The sequence below is a fragment of the Pseudopipra pipra genome, chromosome 3, assembly GCF_036250125.1.
Source record: "Pseudopipra pipra isolate bDixPip1 chromosome 3, bDixPip1.hap1, whole genome shotgun sequence".
Taxonomy (NCBI): Eukaryota; Metazoa; Chordata; class Aves; order Passeriformes; family Pipridae; genus Pseudopipra; species Pseudopipra pipra.
In genome coordinates, this window is record NC_087551.1 from 45153389 (window position 1) to 45173071 (window position 19683).

The 19683-nt window shown below is 40.4% G+C and overlaps 1 protein-coding gene across 1 annotated transcript; it reads left to right on the forward strand.

The window, feature by feature from the left end:
• Nucleotides 1-2049: 2049 nt before the first annotated feature.
• MPC1 (mitochondrial pyruvate carrier 1) lies at nucleotides 2050-13173 on the forward strand. Its single transcript, XM_064648965.1, has 5 exons — nucleotides 2050-2201; nucleotides 7052-7055; nucleotides 9614-9710; nucleotides 11280-11412; nucleotides 12162-13173. The coding sequence occupies exons 1-5, from the start codon at nucleotides 2131-2133 to the stop codon at nucleotides 12178-12180; spliced, it is 324 nt and encodes a 107-aa protein (XP_064505035.1). The 5' UTR covers nucleotides 2050-2130; the 3' UTR covers nucleotides 12181-13173.
• Nucleotides 13174-19683: the final 6510 nt, after the last annotated feature.

Here is a 19683-nt window from a genome sequence, read left to right on the forward strand (position 1 = left end):
CTATTAAACAGGCTAAAGGGAGTAAAAGAAAAGCTATGAATAAGACAAATTAAGGGAGTCTTCTGTATGGACTTTGACGTCCTTATAAGAAACCTAAAAACCAGTATGGAAATAAAAGCACTGTAAATACATACAGAACAAAAGCAAACTTTGAATCCTTGCTAGCTGGTTTTGTTGTGTAACTGGTAGAGCCTGTCATGTGGGACTGCTTCCTTCTGGGCGTGTCTCTAGTTAATGATTTTTCCATTAACTACTTTAAAAAGTGGGATACTTTCAAAATTGGAGAAGTGTACTGCACTGCTGGTGAAGCTTTGACTGAGACATGCTGACCCTTGGCTATGCCTTAAGAAAGCTGTAAATACAAATGGAGTGGGGAAAAGGTTAAAAGACTTTAAAGGTACAGCCTCTGGAAAAAGGCTGAAAGAATTTGTTTACTCCAGGAAGAAAGACTAAAGAACAACTACTTCCAATGCAAACAGACTTTTTTTTTTTTTTTTTGCTCCATACATAGAGTTAAGAAAAAAAAATTACAAATTTTCAGTGAAGGAGAATAAGACTACATTTTTAGCTTTATTCTGCAAGGCTAAAAATGTATGCTATAACACTAGCTGTAATATTAACAACTGAGCCTGGACATATAGGATATGTGGAATTCCACCACATGAGATTTTTGTTCAAACATACAGAACTGATTTCCATAGACGTTCCTTCTGTCATTGCACGTCGGATCAACTAGAATAAATGATTCTTTGAGACCTCATTCAGATTCACATTGCTGTTTTTGAATAGGAGTCTAAATAGTCCACAGAAATATGTTGGGCTACATTTTGGCTTTGGGATTAAAACTCTTCATCACACTCAGCAAAGCCAGGAGTGGTTTTGGGGTGTCATGTCATATGCATGTCATATCATATATATAGAAAAAGGAAAATGCTTTTCCTAAAACCTACTGTTCTCTGAGCAAGCAACGGGAGGAGAAGGATGAAGAGCATTTTTTTCTCATTTTTTTTGGTGGGTGGTTTTGGTTTTGGGTGGGGGTTTGGGTTTTGTTGTTGTTGTTGCTATTGGTTTGGGTTTTTTTAACCAGAGATCCTGCAGGGAAGAGGGAAGCAAAAGGAAATGAAGCAGCCATGGCCTCTGGGGCTTCTTACAGAGCTTAGGCATGCCCCAGGCTGCACTCTCAGCCCAGTTCTAGACTGCAGAAACTGAGGGTGCAAGCCTTTGGAAAGCAGAGGAGATAAACATCCATTTTCACTATCTCTAGTGCACCGGTCAAAGATAAAAGAAGTAATGCACATAAAGGTATTTATTTGTATGGCCCAAATTTTATGGAGATAGTATTAGCAGGGTTAGAGTTTATCTTCACTTCTATGTAAGCAACCTCTGCTCAGGTATGAAATAGAAAGTGCTGGTGAGGGAAGGAATCTTACACCATTACACGTAAAATCACGGAAGAAATTATCACAGAATGAAGGAATTGCTAGGGTTGGAAGTGACTCTGGAGATCACCTAGTCCAGCCCCCTACCAAGGCAGGGTCACCCGGAGCAGGTGACACAGGAACGCGTCCAGGTGGGTTTTGAATGTCTCCAGAGAGAGAGACTCCACCACTCCCCGGGCAGCCCCTGCCCATGCCGCGCCCCCATTCCTGCACTCCCCTATTTCCCCCACACCCCTCCCACGTCCCTGACTGCGGGGGCGGAGCCACACGCCGCGAGGGGCGGGGCGCGCCAATAGGCAGACATCTGCCGCGGCCCCGCAGCCAATGGTGGCCCGGGAAGCCGCCGCGCGACCGTTCCCTGCGGGATGCGGAGGAATGCCGGCGGCGCGGCTCACGGAGACCCGTCCTGGGCGCACTGTGCGACGGCTTCCCCCTCCTGCCGCAGCGCTGCTTTACGGCACGCTGCCTTTCCCCCTGCCCACCACCACCTCTCTGCCCGGGCCGGGCGCGCGCGGGGGGCGGGGCCGCCGCAGCCAATGGGCGGTGAGAGCGCCGCGGTGACGGGGGGGTGTGGTGGCGCGCGCTGCCGTAAAGCGGGGGGCGGGCGGTGCACGGGGCACTTGTCACCGGCGGCGGCGACAGCGCGGGGAGAGGCGGCCGGGCCGGGCGGGAGCGCCGTGCCGAGGGTGCCATGGCGGGGGCGCTGGGCCGTAAGGCCGTGGACTATGTGCGCAGCAAGGAGTTCAGGGACTACCTGATGAGGTGAGCGCGGCGCGGGAGGGTGTCGTCTCTGCGCCCGTCGCCCTGCTCTGCCCTGCCCCGGCGGCAGCAACCAGCGTCCCTTCCCCGACCTCCCCAGCCCCCCGCAGCCTCGGGGCGCCATTTGACCTCCGCGGGGCTCGCCCTCGCCGGCTGGGCGCCGGGAGGAGGCAGCAGCAGCCCGGCCCGAAGGTGTCCCGCCCCGTCCCTGGAAAACCGGGCTTGACCTTGAAGCGGCGCGGCGCAGTTTGAAGCTGCCGCGGCAGCTGCGCCCCTCCGTGACCTTCCCTGTGCCGGCGGTGACAGCAGGCGGCCCCGGCGGTACAGAGCTGCCGCCCTGCTTGGGGTGGGAGCCCGGGGCCGGGACAGTGTGACCGCTGTCCGGGACAGGGGCACAAAGAGCCGGGGTCTGCCGTGGGCAGAAGCGAGTTTGGTCACAGGTGCAGTCTGAAGACCGCTTATTTAGATGTCCGAGTATGTATAAGTTGCTGCTGCCTTTCAGAGGCTTGTTAAAGCCCCAGTGTCATGGGAACGTGGCTTAAGTCGCCTCCCACACAGCTCACTACTTTTGTCAAGCTTCGCCTTGCATGCCGTTGTAAGGAGTATGGCACCTTGAACTGAAATCACAAGCCTGTCTTAAAGAACAATTGCAGCACACTTAAATCTGGTTGAACCACTGTACAGGAGGAGTCTCGAGTAGTCTCTGGCTGACAGGCTGTTTGACAAAACTAAACAAATGAAAATGGGTGCTTCTAATAAAGGTGGTTGAACAACCTTTTGCTATAGCTGTTGCTTACTGTTTTACCTACATCTATTGCAACCAGTGTTTGATGTTGAGCAAGCATGTAGGAGGGCATCTGTTTATCTGAGAAATGGAACCTTGGTTAAAGCAGCAGGAGATGGTGTAAGCCTGCATGGAAGAGGGATTATAATATAAAGGCTCAGTAAGGCCTTAAGCTTAAGGAGGATAGACTTTGATTAGATATTAGGAAGAAATTGTTTACTGTGAGGGTAGTGAGGCACTGGAACAAGTTGCCCAAAGAGATTGTGGACTCCCCATCCCTGGAAGTGTTCAAAGCCAGGCTGGATGGGGCTTTGAGCAACCTATCTGGTGAAAGGTGACCTGGCCTGTGGCAGGGGGTTGGAGCTAGATGATCTTTAAGGTCCCTTCCAACCCAAACCATTCTATGATTCTAAGTAGAGTGTTTGTTTGGCATTCACAAAATCAAGATCCACAGAAACAGTGGGGCAAAAAGATGAGTAAAATATGAGATGGAAGAGAACATCCTTGAAGCAAAATGAAGATGGTCCAGAGCAGGCTTCTGTGATTCCTATTGAAAGTCTTCAGGATATTATGTAAGCTTGATAGATACATGTTAATGTTAATATTTATTTAATTGTAGCAGGATTCATGTCAAGTAAATAAATGGCCATTAGAACAGTGGTGTGCTTCATAATTAGAAAAACGAACAAAAATCAAGAAGAGATAACAGCTGCTTCGTAATGCCACCACAGTTAGTGGAAGGATCTCTTTCCTCACCAGAGACTGAGAAGGTTTTTGAAAAAAAACCTTTTCAGATGTATTTCATCTAGTCTTCAAACAAGTCAGTTGCTCCATCTGGTGTGGCCTTTCAGCATCGTTTATTGCTTACTAGGAGACAAGTGTCTCCTAGCGTTGGCTTTATGTTGAGTGGAAAATTTAGATAACTGTCAATAAAAGTCTGTCTGTGTTCTCCATAGAAGAAATGGAGAGTTAACTCTCTGTATTTCTTCCTGAAGATGATTGATTCCCCAGGCTACAGGACTCTATCCTGAGGAAAATTCCCTTCTTTCTTTGCACATAGAGAAGAAGTTTTCTCAAAGCTTTGAATCTGTGGTGTCTGTTCAAAAAATCAGCATCTAATCACTGCTTGTTTGTGGGAAATAATTTGAAGTATTGTTTGGAATACCACTGTTGTGCTTTGAATTGCTCGACTCTCAGTAGAAGTTACCCAAAGTGATGGAATTAAGTGCTTCATTATTATAGCTTGGGGCAATCAAAGCTTGCAGACATCTATTGGAATAAGCAGCTTCACCTTCACAACTTGAAAAAATGAGAACAAGCGTAATGAATGCATGCTGCTTTTCTCAGGTGGATATATCTGGCATTAGAATTGCATTATGTTATGGGTTGCCTTTGGATCTTGCACAAGGAAACAAGAAAAATTGCTTTTAAAACTGTCATTAATAATTAATTGTTTTGCCAGTATCACATCTGGCTTTTCTCAAGTGATGATTAATAGTGATTTGAATGACTGTAAATCATATAAATACAAATTTCCCCTAACCATGTCTTAATGCTTTAAAAAGAACACAATAAAAACGTAAGCTGTAGGTAGACTTTTCCTGCTTCTTGTCAAATGCAGCAGTAATGTTAATTTAAAATTAGCTGATTAGCATATGAAAGCTTGGTAGCTCTATATATTGTGAACTTGAAGTTGCATTTTTTCTAAAGATCCTAAAAATGGAAGCTGTCACTAGAGTTGTATTATCGAAGCCACTAATAGTAGGCAACAGCATCCTCTTACTTCTTATCCTATTGATTTAAACCAACATCTTCTGAAAAACATCCAGTAAAACAGCTTCCCTCCTCTTTTCAGAGAGAAGACATATAGGCTATTCTAGACAAGCTTCCTTTTCTTGTGGTGGAAGCCCAAATTATGCATAAGGAGTCCTAAGGAGTCCCAAAATCTAGTTATAGAAAAATAAGCATGGAGAGTGCAGTCTTCTGGGGCACTTCTGAAATGTCTCTTCATGATGACTCAGCAGTAATGCAAATGTAGTGACTGTTAATGTAGAGGGCTCTGAACTAGATAGTTCATTCCTTGTAAACCCTGAGCACTTTTGTTATGTAAACTCTCTTTTAATTGAAATGAACTTCAGAAGAATTAGCATCAGTAATATAACTAGAATTAGCTAATCTTCAGTTCTCATTAATAAATTTGTAAACATGAGAACATAAGAACTTTAAAAAAGCCCATCCTCTCTGGTCTGTGCTAGAAGCTGAAGGACCCAATGTCTGCTTGTCTTTGTGCTCTGAGAACTGAACAATCTTAACTCTTTTGCGGAAGGGTCGTACCCCTTCCACTCGGGATGGCAGTGCGGGGGAAACAAATAGTGACAATTCACCTGTATTTGCTGAATGATTTCTGGTCTATTAATATCCTCATTGTCAGTATGAGGAAAATATGTGCAGAAATCTTTGAAAAATACATCTTCCCCATTATAGCCTTTTTGGAATGAACTGTACTATCAATATAAGGTATTGATCAGCTTTTGTGGTGTCCAGACACTTATACAGAAAGCTGACAGTCAGAAACTGAGTGAGTAAATCCAAAAATTGTTGTCCACAGTTCTGGAAACATTAGTACAATGTTTTCTTTGTCAATGGATTGAATGTAATTCTTAAAGTTCTTGGAAACTAGTTTAGAATAGAGTCACTTCAGAAATAGATGTATACACATACTGCAGTATCCTTTCTGTTGGATATGATGCTTTTGTTGCTGCTCTACTGGCTGCAGAGTTTTGGGGCTGGATGCTTGCCTCTGAAAGAGTCTATATGCCCTTGATTTGTCCTCTTCTAGGAGTATAATAACTGTTCCAGTCTTGTGATTGCAAGGACAACCTTGCAAGACCTTAGCCAGAGCTGCCTGCTCTGTTAAAATAGCATCAGTTTGATTCTATTTTAGGCTTTCACCTTCCACTTTAAAAACTAAGGCTGATTTCTGTTGGCACAAAAACATTGTGCCAGAAGACACACCTGAACTTATTTAGTTAAGGTTTTGTGAAAAAAATGTAAGTGTGCACTTGTCTTCTGAACTTCAATTAACTATTGCTGCAGATCAGGTAAAAACACAAAACAAGTAGTTAGACTAGTCAAGGGCATCCTAACAAAGCACCTTGAACCAGTCTGTGGCTTATTAACAGAGACTCACTGAAATGCATGTCCAGTGTGATTTCCTCAGTAGACCTGACTGTTCCCTTACCATAGCTATTTATAAAATAATACTCTAAGAAGATGGAAATCAGTGTGAGGGAAGTGATGGTTACAAAGTGTTCTGCAGCTCAGGATAGTGGTAGGCTTTCTACTACCCTACCTGTTAGCTGGTTCTTATAAGTCATAATTTAGAACTAAGTCCTATCAGCATCTTTGTTACAAAGAAGGTGCTTAAAAGTTCGGAAGCATTTTAAAAGGTTGAGTAGCAAACAATCTTAAATATATGCTGTAATCCAACTTTCATGCATAGATCTTTGTTATTACATAAATTAGATCACTTAAACAAACCCTATACATGACCAAAGTGTAATTGCATGTTAGATCAGTGGAAGTGTGTTATAGCTCATGTTTGGTACAGCCACAGTTGGCCTAAACCTAGTGACAGTAAGATCTCTGGCAATCTTTGGTTTGACCTACTTACATAGGTATACAAAGAATTCCAAGTGACTTCAAAGCTTTCACTGAGGAATTTCAGCTGTTTAGCTTTGTCATGACAAAGCTTGATGGTCTTTGGCGTCCTTTAAAACTAGTTGGGGTGAGATCTTGGATGTCTTCCACAGACTATAATGGGATTTTATGTTGCTAGAAAAAAGAGTGCAGCAAACACTTGTCACAATAACAGCTCTTGAGGGAAATGGAATTTTTTAAATACTAATACAGTAATCAAAGTTAATGCCATGACAGCTTCCTGACTTGTTCCTATCTTCTATTTGTTGTACACTTCTCTCTATGCAGATTATGAAAGAAACTAACATTTTTTTCTTCTTTTTTTCCATGTGCTTTTTGAATGGAAAACAATGATGGTGCACTTGAACAGTACGGTAAGAAAAGGGAGGGCATTTCTGTTTTCACATTCTTCATAACTTCAGTAACTTGCTGTCTTTTTGCCTCAGCACTGATAAGCCCTTGTCTGCACCTGAAAAACATCCTACAAACCTCCAGGAGTGATGCACTAGTAACATTTAATTGCAAGTCTGAGATTAAGGTGTCCAAATGTTAGCTCCTTAAGAATGCCTTCAATTAAAGGAATTTCATTTTTTTAATACTCTTTGCTAAGGACATCAGAGCAGTCTGTAACTCATTCTTCTACATAACAATACTGGTACATGACCAAACTACCTGGCTTATCTTTATTGACCTTTATGCCAGACAATAAATGTAACATATAACTCTCATTAGAGACTCTTCTGTCCTCGAGCCTTTCAGTTTGCTCCTGAAACTGTGAGTGGGTATTTTATGCCTGTTATACTGTGAGTCATAATATTATGGAAGACTTGCTCTTCTAAATAAACAAAAGACAAACTGTATAGGTGTAGTTTAATTCTGTGTGTGGAAACTTCAAAGAGGTGCCATCCTAAAAGCGCTTAAAACTAGAGAGCCATCTCAAGTGAGAAAATTCCAAATCTAATTCCCTGGTCAGCATAGGACAGCTACTGCTGCAGCACTTTTGGGATGTGAACTGATGATGCTTCAGCTTGTGCAGCCTGATTTGAGGGGTCCATAGTTTATAGCGTATTATTTGGTTATGTTCTAATGGCAATTGATTCAGAAAAAATGCCAAGATTACTTACTTTTCAAAACAGAGGTCATCACTAAGATTCTTAAAGCTGTAAATTTTTCATAGATTCAAAAAAAAAATCAAGCTTAGTTTTCTGAAACAACAGTTGTTTAAATGAGACTCCTGAAATGTCTATAAAAACCTCACCAAGTACATGTAGTACCTTGCCACTTAAAGTCTGCAGTCTACTTTAGTGTGGTGTTGATAAAACAAGTTGGCCTGCTGTCTCACTGGGCAAATAATCATGGTTATGATTAGTTGTTTGTTTTCTGGTCCTCTTGTCCTTTAAAACTATTTAAATGGCTACACTGAAACCTCTAAATCAACATTTTGTGTCCTACTGACTTCATTTTCTGTGAATGTTTGTATTCTGTTGCTACATATCTTGTTTGTAAGTGTCATTGTAGGTACATATGGCTGTACAGGATAAATACCACGTAGCCACACGACTCTTCTCAGTTATGCCATGTTACCTCTGATGTGCTTAAGAGGCTTTAACCATTACAGGTGTCAGTTTTCCCATCAGTAGGAACATAGTAGACAAATGCATTTACTGCATTCTTCAGAATACTGTTGTTATAAATATGAGTTTGGACTATTGCACATTCTACAGATGCTTGCAGAAATACTGCATTGTTTTGCATATTGTGCTAAGGTTCAACTATCAAAACAGCATGTCTAACCTAAACCCACTTTTTTCTATACTTTTTGTAGTTAACTTTCTTGTATTGCAACCCAAATCTGCAGGAAGCAAGTGTGGCTTTCAATCTTACTGTAGTATTACAAGCCAGTATCCAGACTGGCAAGAGCATCTTGTAATTAAAATTGCAAGAAATTTAAATATCCCCTTATAATTCCAAATCATTAAACATGTTGCAGTCAGAGAAAGTGTCAAAAGAATGGATACATCTGGTATCTACAAAGCTTTTTCTTGCAAGGTGCATCTCTTTTGCCATATCTGTCCAAATTACTCTTGAGAATCCTTAGTTTCCCATTAGAAGAACCTGATGCAAATGCTGTGTGCACCTTCCGTGGAAAGAATTCTAGTGAAGCCTTGTTACTCATAATGGTAGTGGAAATTGGACTTATGACACTATTTTTCTCAGTTCAGAGTATTTTAGATAATACCCACCAAATGAAACTCTTGTTTTTCTGACTTGATTCTTTCCACTTCTTGTCTCTGGTTCTTCTCTGGGTGTACACACCTGTAGCTACCTGCTCTACTATTACATGTGTCAAATCACTGAGTTTTAAATAATCACTGAGTTGTTTGAGCAATTGTAGATGAAGCTCGGGGTAGCAGTTTGGTTTGGTTGCATGGCCCTGCTCTTTCAAAGAGAGGGTGTTAACTCTCACAAGAAGATGCTTGCTGAGCATAAAATGAAAATGGTTTCAGTTCTTCAATTCAGCAAGTCCTTGTATCTTCATTATATTTTTGAAGAGTCATATTTGAAAGAGATAAATGCTAAGTCTCTGCACAGAAGTGAGCTGTAAATCTGAGGTTATTATATGACAATGCCAACCAGAGTGTGTAATGACTGCGGAGCTACAATTACACAAAACTCCATTTCAATGACCTTAGCTCTTCTCCAGTTTGCAAGAATATTCAGAGTAGGTTCCTTTTCCTTCCTTTCTGAAGTCTAGATCCCACTGAAAGAAGAGTTTAGTTTTTCTCTCTTACATCAAAAGTAGTCCCTGTCATTTTGTGAAAATTTTATCCGTAACCCCATCCCCTGAAGCTTTGTGTGGCTAAGGAAAACTGTAAGAATACTGCCGGAGGTCTTTGATTTTGTTTAACTTTTTTGTTTCCCCTCTTTACAGCACTTTTGGGGGCCAGTTGCCAATTGGGGACTTCCTGTTGCTGCTATTAATGACATGAAGAAATCACCAGAAATCGTTAGTGGCCGAATGACATTTGGTAAGACTGGAGACAAACTTCTTGTTAGTAAACTGACTGAAGAACACAGTTTCTGTCTTTCAAGCAGTGATATATTATCAGTTGTCTGCAAACTTGTGATCAAAGCAGACATAGATATCAAATATCTTGTTATATGACTTCAGAGGCCACTTGAATTGAGGTACTGAGAAGCTGCAGAGCTCTCTTTTGAAGAGCTTTCAAGTTATTCAGGAGGGGAGAGGGAGGCAGATCTTGAGCCCTAGCAGTTTTTATCACCAGACTGGCTTCTAAAGTATATTCTTATGGTATCTTGTACACACACTTGTTAAAACGCATCTTTTTACCCAGTTTTATTCTTTGTATAAAGAGCAATGATGCTTTGTGGTTGGTTTAAATATTTACCAACACTGACCAAGTAAAGAAATGGTAATGCTTGATCAGCAGGGTGCAAGAAGCAGCAAAGCAGATCTTAACTTCTTGCAAAGCAGTTGCCTATGAAAGGCTAAGGTGACTCTTAATGAGAGATTATTTTTAAATGAGAAATTATTTTTAAATGCCCAAGCAATATTTTTTTTCAACTTTTCCCTGGAACATGTATAGCTTTTGGCTAGATGGCTGTTTCTGTTTTATATTCAATTTATTTTCTAGAATCGGAAATCTGGTAGCTTTAATTTATTAGCTTAACTTTGGCATTATGTCTCTTCCTTAACTAACTTAATAACTTAATTCTGAGTAATTTTTCTTCCCACAAGCAAAAACCTTTGGTTTAAGAAAATTTATAGCCTCATCATTGTTAGGCTCTGCTTAGAGTAATTCAATCTCTTAGTCAGCTTCCTTGAGACAGAAGACTACTTTAAATAGTCTCCAGTAGAGTGAAACTGTTTTGCAAATAACATTTTGGTGGCAGCTACCCAGCTCAGCAAAGTTGAGACACTTTAATTTTTGCAAGTACATTTAGTGTGGTATGTATACAAATAATCTTTTTTTAATTCAAGCCTGTCAGAGCTTCACAAAACTAGTGAATTCTTGGGTTGTAATTTGCTGTATTTAAATGTAATTATGATAGGAGAACAGATTAAAATAATTTCTCACCTTTCTGGAAAGCAGGTAACAAAGCTTCACACTTCTGAATGTTCATGATTTCCTGGAGATGGAAACCTCCTTCTCTTAAAGTCCATTTTAATATGTTGCCAGCAAAAACTGTATTTAAATAATTGTATCTTTAAAAATACTTGGTCTTATACAAGCATTCTGACAATTTCTAGGACAGGCCACGTCTCATTGGGATTAACTCTTATTTTCTGGCTGAGATAGATTGGGTGATAAACTAAAAAGACTTCAGTTTCATCACACGATAGTGCATGAGCAAAATAAATTTTTTTGGGAAGCTGTAGCCCTGTAGAGAAATAAGCACTTTTGTATCTTTGCTTGCATTGGATCCTCAAAGTGGACATATTTGTAGGACTATTGGAAAACTTAAAAGCAGCGAGAAATGTTCTACTTGTCAGTATATTCCACTAATAGGAAAATTATGCCTCAGTAAAATGCAGATATTTACAATCTATTAACAATATCTGTTATCTTTTGCAGCACTGTGTTGTTACTCTTTAGCTTTCATGAGATTTGCCTACAAAGTGCAGCCAAGGAACTGGCTTCTTTTTGCATGCCACTTGACTAATGAAGTCGCACAACTTATTCAAGGAGGACGACTGATCAAATACAGGCAAGTCACACTTTGACATTTTAAAGTCATAAACTGATGACTCCTGTAATACCCTGTTAGTGGTTTTTAACCATGGTGCAAACCTCTCCATGGTTTCTGAACTTGTTTTAACTTCATTACCTTCTGCAAACATATTAATAAGCTTGTCAAGAGGCTGAACTTGTTACCTTGCGCCTCCTTTGAACAGTCTGAGGTGTGGCCATAGAAAAGGCAGGAAGCCCTCATGGTCATGGGTGGGTGTAGACAGGGCTTTCAGCAGATGCTGGCTATTTTGGGGGTTGTTACATGCATTATGTTGATGAGTCTTGGTAACTAATTCCTGAGATGGAAACATCCATAGAAATGTGAAGGAGTTGTATGTCTGAAAGAGAAGCTGAGCAAAACCTCTCAGAGCTGACCGTGAGGTAAATCCAACTGATGTGACTGGGGAACAGACTGCAATCGGTCTCACACCCTCATCGCATAGCAAATAGTGCAGACACTGCCCTAAGCAATCCTGATGAGTCAGGATTATGACTTTTCTCTTTTCTGCTCCAAGTAATTAATGTGGAGCAATGGGAGGATGAAACCTCCTGAACTATAAATTAAAGAATGAGACTAAGCAAAACTGCAAGTGGACTTGCCTTTGTGTAAATCACTGGCCAACGTCCTTCATTCATAATGGAGTTTTACTGTAAGTTCAGATTTATTTTTTTATAACCATTGTAATTCAGTATTCACTCTTACAAAAGCTGTTCTTCTTTTGGCAGGCTGGAGAAAAAGAACTAAATGTGTAACTTGAAATAAGCCAGGGAATGTATTCATCCTGAATTACAACCAAGGAAGACTTGCCATCTACAGTTGCTGTGACAATTACAGTGGGGATAAAACAGAAACACCTATTATGAATACCACCCCACCAAGAATTCTTCTACTAATTTTTTTATCTTGCCTTTGAAAAAGTACTATTCAGCAATGTAAACCATTACATTTAAATTTTTGCTGCCTTACAGATCCTTAATAACTACCCTTTTAATAAAAAGTCAACTCAGCCAAATAACACGTAATATTTGAAAACCAACATTTTTTCTAACAGTCTACAAAAGTGGCCCGTGATGGTTTGACAAAACTAGTTTTCAAATTAACATGAACAGAGGTCAGTAAACAGAACTGTAGGTGGTATCATTGTTCTATGTATTAACATATTCTTAAAAGCCATTTAACTTGAATGCATTCATTCCTATTCTGTCTCTTTTTTTTTAACTTGAGCAGTGGCTTGCTGATCTACAAGAACAAATGTGTAGATAGGCAGCCTGGAAGCAACCAGCCATCCCTCTTCCCTTACTGCATGCCTTGTCTGAGTAAGAGACTTTATTAACATACATTTTTAAGTCTCACATTATTTAAAGAAGGCTTGGAAAAACAACAGCATAGCACTGAATGAAGGAAGGCAACAAAGTTTGATACTATTCTTTGAGAATTTCTAAATGGATTTTATTTTTTCCCTACTGTTTGAGTTGTTCTAGATGTATGTAATCCTTACACAGGCAAAAACTTAGTGTGTTTGGAGTCTAAGATCTGAAGGACACAAAGTGCCTTTCAGTAGTTTTTGACTTCATTGTGAGAGGGGTTTTTCTGCATGACCTGCCTGAAAGTTACATTGCTGTAAAGATAAAAATGACAAGGAATGTAAGAGTGTACGTTACAGATTTTTTTCAGTGCAGTGTTTTTGAACAATAAACATGTTCCAAATGGCAATAAATCTCTTGAACACTTGTAAAAGTTTTGGTTTTCGTATTGTGATACCAGATCCTAAAGTGAAATTTTAGTATGGAGTGTCACTTTATTACTGTAACAGCATGAAGCAAAAACAGACTCAAAAAGTAAATGGTATGTACTGAGTTTAGGTAAGCATCCTCTGGATCCTAATACCTAGCGCTTATTTTCCCTTGCAAGGAAAAGAGGGTGTGGGTTCTTGACTCAGACTGATGCTGAGACAACTTCCTGCTGTGATAGGCAGGGTTGAATTCAGAGCTCTCACTATGCAGATAAGTCAATATTACATATTCTCTTCTAGCAAATATAAGATGGTCAGTTACCACTTGGTCTAATTCTACTGTGTTCTCAGCTGCATCATGGCAACACTTTGTTAATGGGCATACAAGAAAGAGAGTTATAGGGCATGTCTGCTGGATGGGTAAAACTAGTACTGACTGCTACTTTTTGCTTTAGAAAAGCTAGTGCAAAAAGCTGCCTCTTCAGTACTGCTTGCTTGTCACAAAAGTATCATTTTCTCTGCCTCCCTCCCTCCCTATGTCCTGGAATAGAAGCAGCATTACACTTCTGTGTGAGTAGTGAGACACAAGCAGATAAGGATGACTGATTATCTTGGGCTGCTCTTGGGAAAGCTTGCATTATATGATGTACTCTAGCCTCACATGATGTTTTGATCACTGTTCATTAGCTCCTGATTGTCTTAATTTCCACAGGAGGGAATACCATTTACAGGAGTTTATTCTCTCATTTTGCTAGTAGTTGCACCATACTTTCTAATGTATTTCCTTCCAGCTTTCTTCTTCCTTTCTTCCCCCTATTTGTTCACTGTGACACGGCTCAAGTTGTTTCATACTGCATTAGTACAAGAGTGAATTGCAGGTGGAAAGTGGGCTCTGACTTGATTTGATCAGATTTTAAACCAGTGATGCTTCCTGCAGTCAATACAAACGTCTTAGGAATGGTGCAGCAAAGCATTTTTCATGGGACTTGAAGGGACAGAGCCCTGTCTGGGATGGGGAATCTGGTCTGGGGTGAATTTCCACTGACAATCTGCCTAGTGACAAAAACAGTTTATATGGACAGAGTGCCATCAAGTGGCCTATGATGTGTCCTTCAAAACATTATTTTTCAATCCATTGACATACTGTTTCTTTGTTTAAATAATGGTGCTGGAAGCAAGGGGACACCTTAAGGAGGAGAAATAAGGAATTATTGCAATAAATAATGGTGTGATTAATCTGCACCCTCCTCCTCTGGCACAGAACACTGAAACACATTGGCATGTGGCCATTTTGGGATGGGGCTCCTTTGGATAATCCAAAAAGAGGAACATTTTAAAGAAACAGGGGAGATTATATATTCTTGAGTCTGAATACCTTAATGGAGTTAATGGCTTCTTTTTTTTTTTCTCCCTCACCCCACTCAGGTAGCATTGGATGAAAGAATGGGGCTATGACAGTTTCACTGATTAGTAATAATCCAAAATTAGAACTTAGAATTTGCATTTGATTTATAAGATTGCAGGGCTTGTTTCTAGTAGCTGTTATTCTGGAATACCTATTTGGTTTTAATTTCTTGGCTTGCTTTAGTAAAAACAACTTTCAGCTGTAGGATATGTCCTGACACTTAAAACCTGTGCTGCCCTGATCCCAGGCACTGTCTTGAGTGTACTACTTCTGTTCCACTGCAGTAAGACTGGGAACCATGTGGCCTTTTCTCTCTTGCTGCAGTGGCTACTGCTGTAGGGACAGCTGTTGTCTTCTTTCACGTTTTCAGACAGAAAAGAATTTCTCACCTTTCTGGGCAAGTGCTGCTAGACTGCTGGTAAGGAATGCAACACCTTTAGGAATTCAAGTGGGAGACAGTACCAGCTAAGCTCTCAGTCTGTCTGTCTTCCCCCTTTTTTCCCCAGGTTAATCTTGAGATCTCTTGACTCACTTTTTCAAGTAGCTTCTACCTCTTCTGTTGTTGCAAGATTTAAGTGTCCTTGATCTGGAAGCTTGATGATTCATGATTCAAATGTGGTAGCATGGTAATTAATGGACAGAAAGCGATAACTATAATTGTGGGGTCAGAAGAGAAGAAATTACTTAAAAGGATTCTTTAATGAGTGCAATAACACCTACTGATAATGAATTTTGCTCAACCTCCCACAACAGTCTCACGCTTTATAGTCATTTCAGCTTATGCTGTTATGTATATCTTTTTTTGTTGTTTGTTTGGTTGGGGTTTTGTTTGGTTGGTTTTTTGTTGGTTTGTGGTTTTTTGTTTTGTTTTGTATTTTTATTTTGCTTCTGTGACTTCTGTATGGTATGCCACAGTACTACAAATACAGACTGGCAGATCTTGGAGAAAACACGTTCTTAGTAAAATGTAGTTGTCCATAGCATTGAGGGTTGTCTTTTATTCTCTGTACAAAGCACAGTGGTGTCATCTGAGCAAGGACAGCACCAGCACTGCAGAGAAGTGGGCAGAAAAAGGGGAAAAAAAGTCTCCGTAAATTTACAGACTGAGAGAAGGCAGCAAAAAAGGGAGAGTTTTCTCCTTGGGACCAAGGCAGGTTTTGACATGGAAGTAGAGTGTTTAGAAAATAGAATCCTAGATTAGGACAGAACACTCATTCAACTGCTCCAGTGCCTTCCCTGGGTTCTCTGATACAAACTGTATTATGGCCCAACTAATACACAGAGCATCAAATTATCAAATGTAGTTACTTCAACCGTGTGTGTTTCCAGAGTGCGTGAACCTCTTTTACACTGCTGCAGGTACAGACACGTGTTACTGCTTACATGCCAGTTATAAGAATGTGAAAGGAGTCAAGAAGAGCAGGAATAAAAAGATGAGATACAGACGAGTACCAAAAAAACTACTAGAGGAATACTTTCATATCACTTAGCACAAAGCTCTTAATCAGTACAGTCTGTTTCATCATGCTGATGTGACAGACCAATAATATAAAATGGTAATATATAAAATACTCACAAGCACAGTTACCAGCTCTCTTAGGTTTTCAACCTGTGTGTCACAAGATATGTTGGTCCTGTCTGCATTTGGGGAAGAACAGTGCAAACTGCCTGATGTAATATATCTGCAGTTCTGCCTCTTTAGAGCTGGAGAATTTCTACTTTCAACTTACTCAGAGGCTAAAAAATTTATTCTAATTGAACAAGACATTGCTGCAAGTTTTACTATCTCTGTAAAGTGAAAAAGGAAGCAGTCTGATGTTTAAAATGAGGCAATTTCTTTATTAAATTAATCACAGAGAAGTAAGTCTGTCTCTCCCCACCCAACCCCTTTCTGCTTTTGCAGATCTAATACCTACCACTGCATTGCATTTAGTCACTGTGGTAACCACTCATAAATAACCAATGTCCATAGAATCCACTCAATAGAAGCCAGAATATTTCCTGGATAACCTGCTCTGAGTGTCATCACTAAGGTCTTGCTTCTTCAAGATCATTGCCTCTCTCTTTATCACATGGCCTAACCCTGACCATGATACTTTTTTCTCCTTCCCCCTCCCTTCCCCCTCTCTTTAACAGTAGGTTTCAAGTAACTATGGCAACAAGGCTGAGAATTTTCCTTTCTTTCATTTCATCTGAAACCTTCGACATGTCTTTCTCATTAAGGGAAAGTATTGTATGGGGATAACTGGCCCAAACTCTTGGTGCAAGAGAAAGCAGTGTCAGGTATGGCAGCACTTGCAAGTACTTACATGATGGCTGTATTTGGTCCACCATGTTAGAAAAATGTAAAGGTACAAAGTAAGCCACTTAAAATTTTGAAAGCATTTAATAATTTTTAAGGCATTTAGCACATAATTTACTCAGAGGAGAACCACGCTGTAACTTGCTATAATTGGTATTGATTTATAGGCTGGTTGGAATAGTTTCGTATCATGTTTGTTGTTCTAAGGGGTGTATTAACGGAGGGGATGCCTTCTCGGAGTGATGTTGAGTGATGAAAATTATACTTTGAAGAGGAAATGTGGTGGTGTGAAATCTTAAAGGTGTCTCCTGGCAGGTCAAAATACTAATCTCCTCTAATCTGTCACTGCAGTCTGCCTGAATCTGAGATTACAGTTTAAAGACAGAAAGATCTCCAGATTTTAACTTGTAGCAGTGCCAAGGGAGTAGCAAGATTGTCTCAAACATTCCTGTGTTATACATTCAGATATACCATGTCTCCTTGCCCTCAGAATCACTTAAAATTCTAAAACAATTACTGTATTTGTTCATGGGGAAGCCATTCAAAGCAACAATTATAAGGTATTTTTGTATGAACTTGATGCTGTGAGTCACGTGGAATAAAAGCACAAAGCCAGCAGTGTGATCAGTAACCTCTCTATTACTTTGTGTTTCTTATACTGTAACTTGGTAAACATCAGCATCAGGTCTCAGCTGGATTATTGTTAGTAAGAAATGGGTTCAAAGATCTAGCAATGTATCCAGTAGTGTTTCAGTTAACCAAGTGCTGCCTGATCTGACTGTATGATGCCACACAGAGATGAGCTCACAAGGCTGTTCGGTACTTCCTTGCATGTGCTGTTTCAGCCACGATGAGCTGATAAAGCCTATTACCTTTCCCTCCAAAGCTTTCCAGTAGCTCACAGTGTTCCTGAGAATCACAAACACACCTAGCTATAAGTTGCCTGCCAAGCACTCAGGGAAACAGTGAAACCTATGAGTGAGGTTACTTTGTATCACTAATGAAGTGACAATTGGACCTGGAAAGGTTTGAGTCACAGCAGAAACAATTACCATTAAGGTGTATGAAGTCACCAAGTGGCCTGTGACTTGGGGTAATGTGCAGAAAGTTAGACAAATTAGAACAGATGGGTTTCCTGAACTGAGGCATAAGAAAAGGGATACATTTTTCAGTTTTTGCTTCCTTGTTCCTTATTTTTGGAGCACCACTACTTGTCACTGTCACTGATGCAGGCTTGTTGGAGCATGTTCATGCTGGCATTTTTCAGGAGCACAGGATCTTTTCAAAAGACATGAGGGGCATTCATTACCCACTGGTAAGCTCTTTTCCTTTCAGTGGGCTTCAGAAGCTGCTGCTTTATTGGATCTGAGATGTTTGCACCAAGCAGCAGGATTGAGGTGGGGTCTTACCAAGTGGAATAGGCAAGTCCCTGAAGCAGCTCTACCTCTCCTGTTTTCTACCATGCTCCCAGTTGGACTCTATAAGAGATCCTTTACTTAACATTCCTTGTAACCCCTGACTTTCACCTTTCAGCAATATCCATTCAAATATCCCATTTCCAAAGGTGAAGAATGCAAAGGTGGGGAGTGATACAGGACATCAGAGCCCTGACATGTGACCAGAGCAATCCTAGAACTGTTATTTTTATGAAATAAGGGTTTACAGGTTTACAGCTGATAGAGCTACAAGACTGTAGCTATAGACACTGCTCTTTTTACATTAAAAGTATGCCACCAACCACACCAATTCAGCAAGTTGGCTGAATTGATGAATTTTTCAGGAAGACAACGTTACTTAGCAGATTTTCTAGCTAGCTTTAAATTTAGATGTGGATACATGCAAAACAGTAAGGTCAAGAATTGATGAAACTTGTAAGCAAACCACACCATACTATACAAATAGAGAAACTGAGGCTTGCAAATCCATAAACCAGAAATTATCTCCAGATGTGGTAGGTTTGTGATATAAAGGCAAAATGATATTTTGTACCCCCTGTTTTGACTTTGTGTTATCGAAAGAATTTGGGCTTTTTGGAAAAGGAGAACAATCTTTAGATCCTACTGCCTTATCAAACAAAGTTCATCAGCACAGAAACACTGAAAATGTAGGCTTTCCGAGTTGCCTATTTTTCATGGCAAGGTAATGACTGTCTGATGGTATTTCAAGAGAGTGCGGAGAATTAAGAATTTCCGTTGAGCAGAGAAACTAGGAAAAATAAATGTTAAGTGACTATTCCAACCTTCAAGAAAATAGCAGGGAAGCAAAAAACACCCTTTGCCTCATTCAGGAGTGGGTGTCAGGAAGGTGGCACAGCCTGGGCAGCAGCAGGGGGGAAGGGGGGGGGCAGTGGTAGGATGCAAGCTGGACCCCCCCACTGCCCAGGTTTGCACTGCTCTTCTCTGCTTTACAGCATTGAGACTGTGCACTTTTTCACACAGAAACAAAAACACTGCTTCAGCTTGCTCTCTGGCAGGTGCTTGCATGCCTGTATTCCCTGTACAACCAGAAAGCCATCAGTAATCCAAGGCAGAGCCAAACACTCCTGCTTAAAGTCATGCAGATGAAAAGGGTAGACTCAGATTTAAATTTTCTGTATTTCTTCATATCTATAAATTTGGAGGGGGAAAAAAAAAACAACAAAGACAATTTTTTTCTTATTTTTATATTTTGGTCTCAGATATGCTTTGGAATTAAGACACTTCTGTAACAAATCATTTTATTACAATTCTGGGAGCTACTAATGGGTTTCTATGACCTAATCAACCTTTTCATTGCTTAGAGTAACAGTCCTATCTTGCTCACTACATA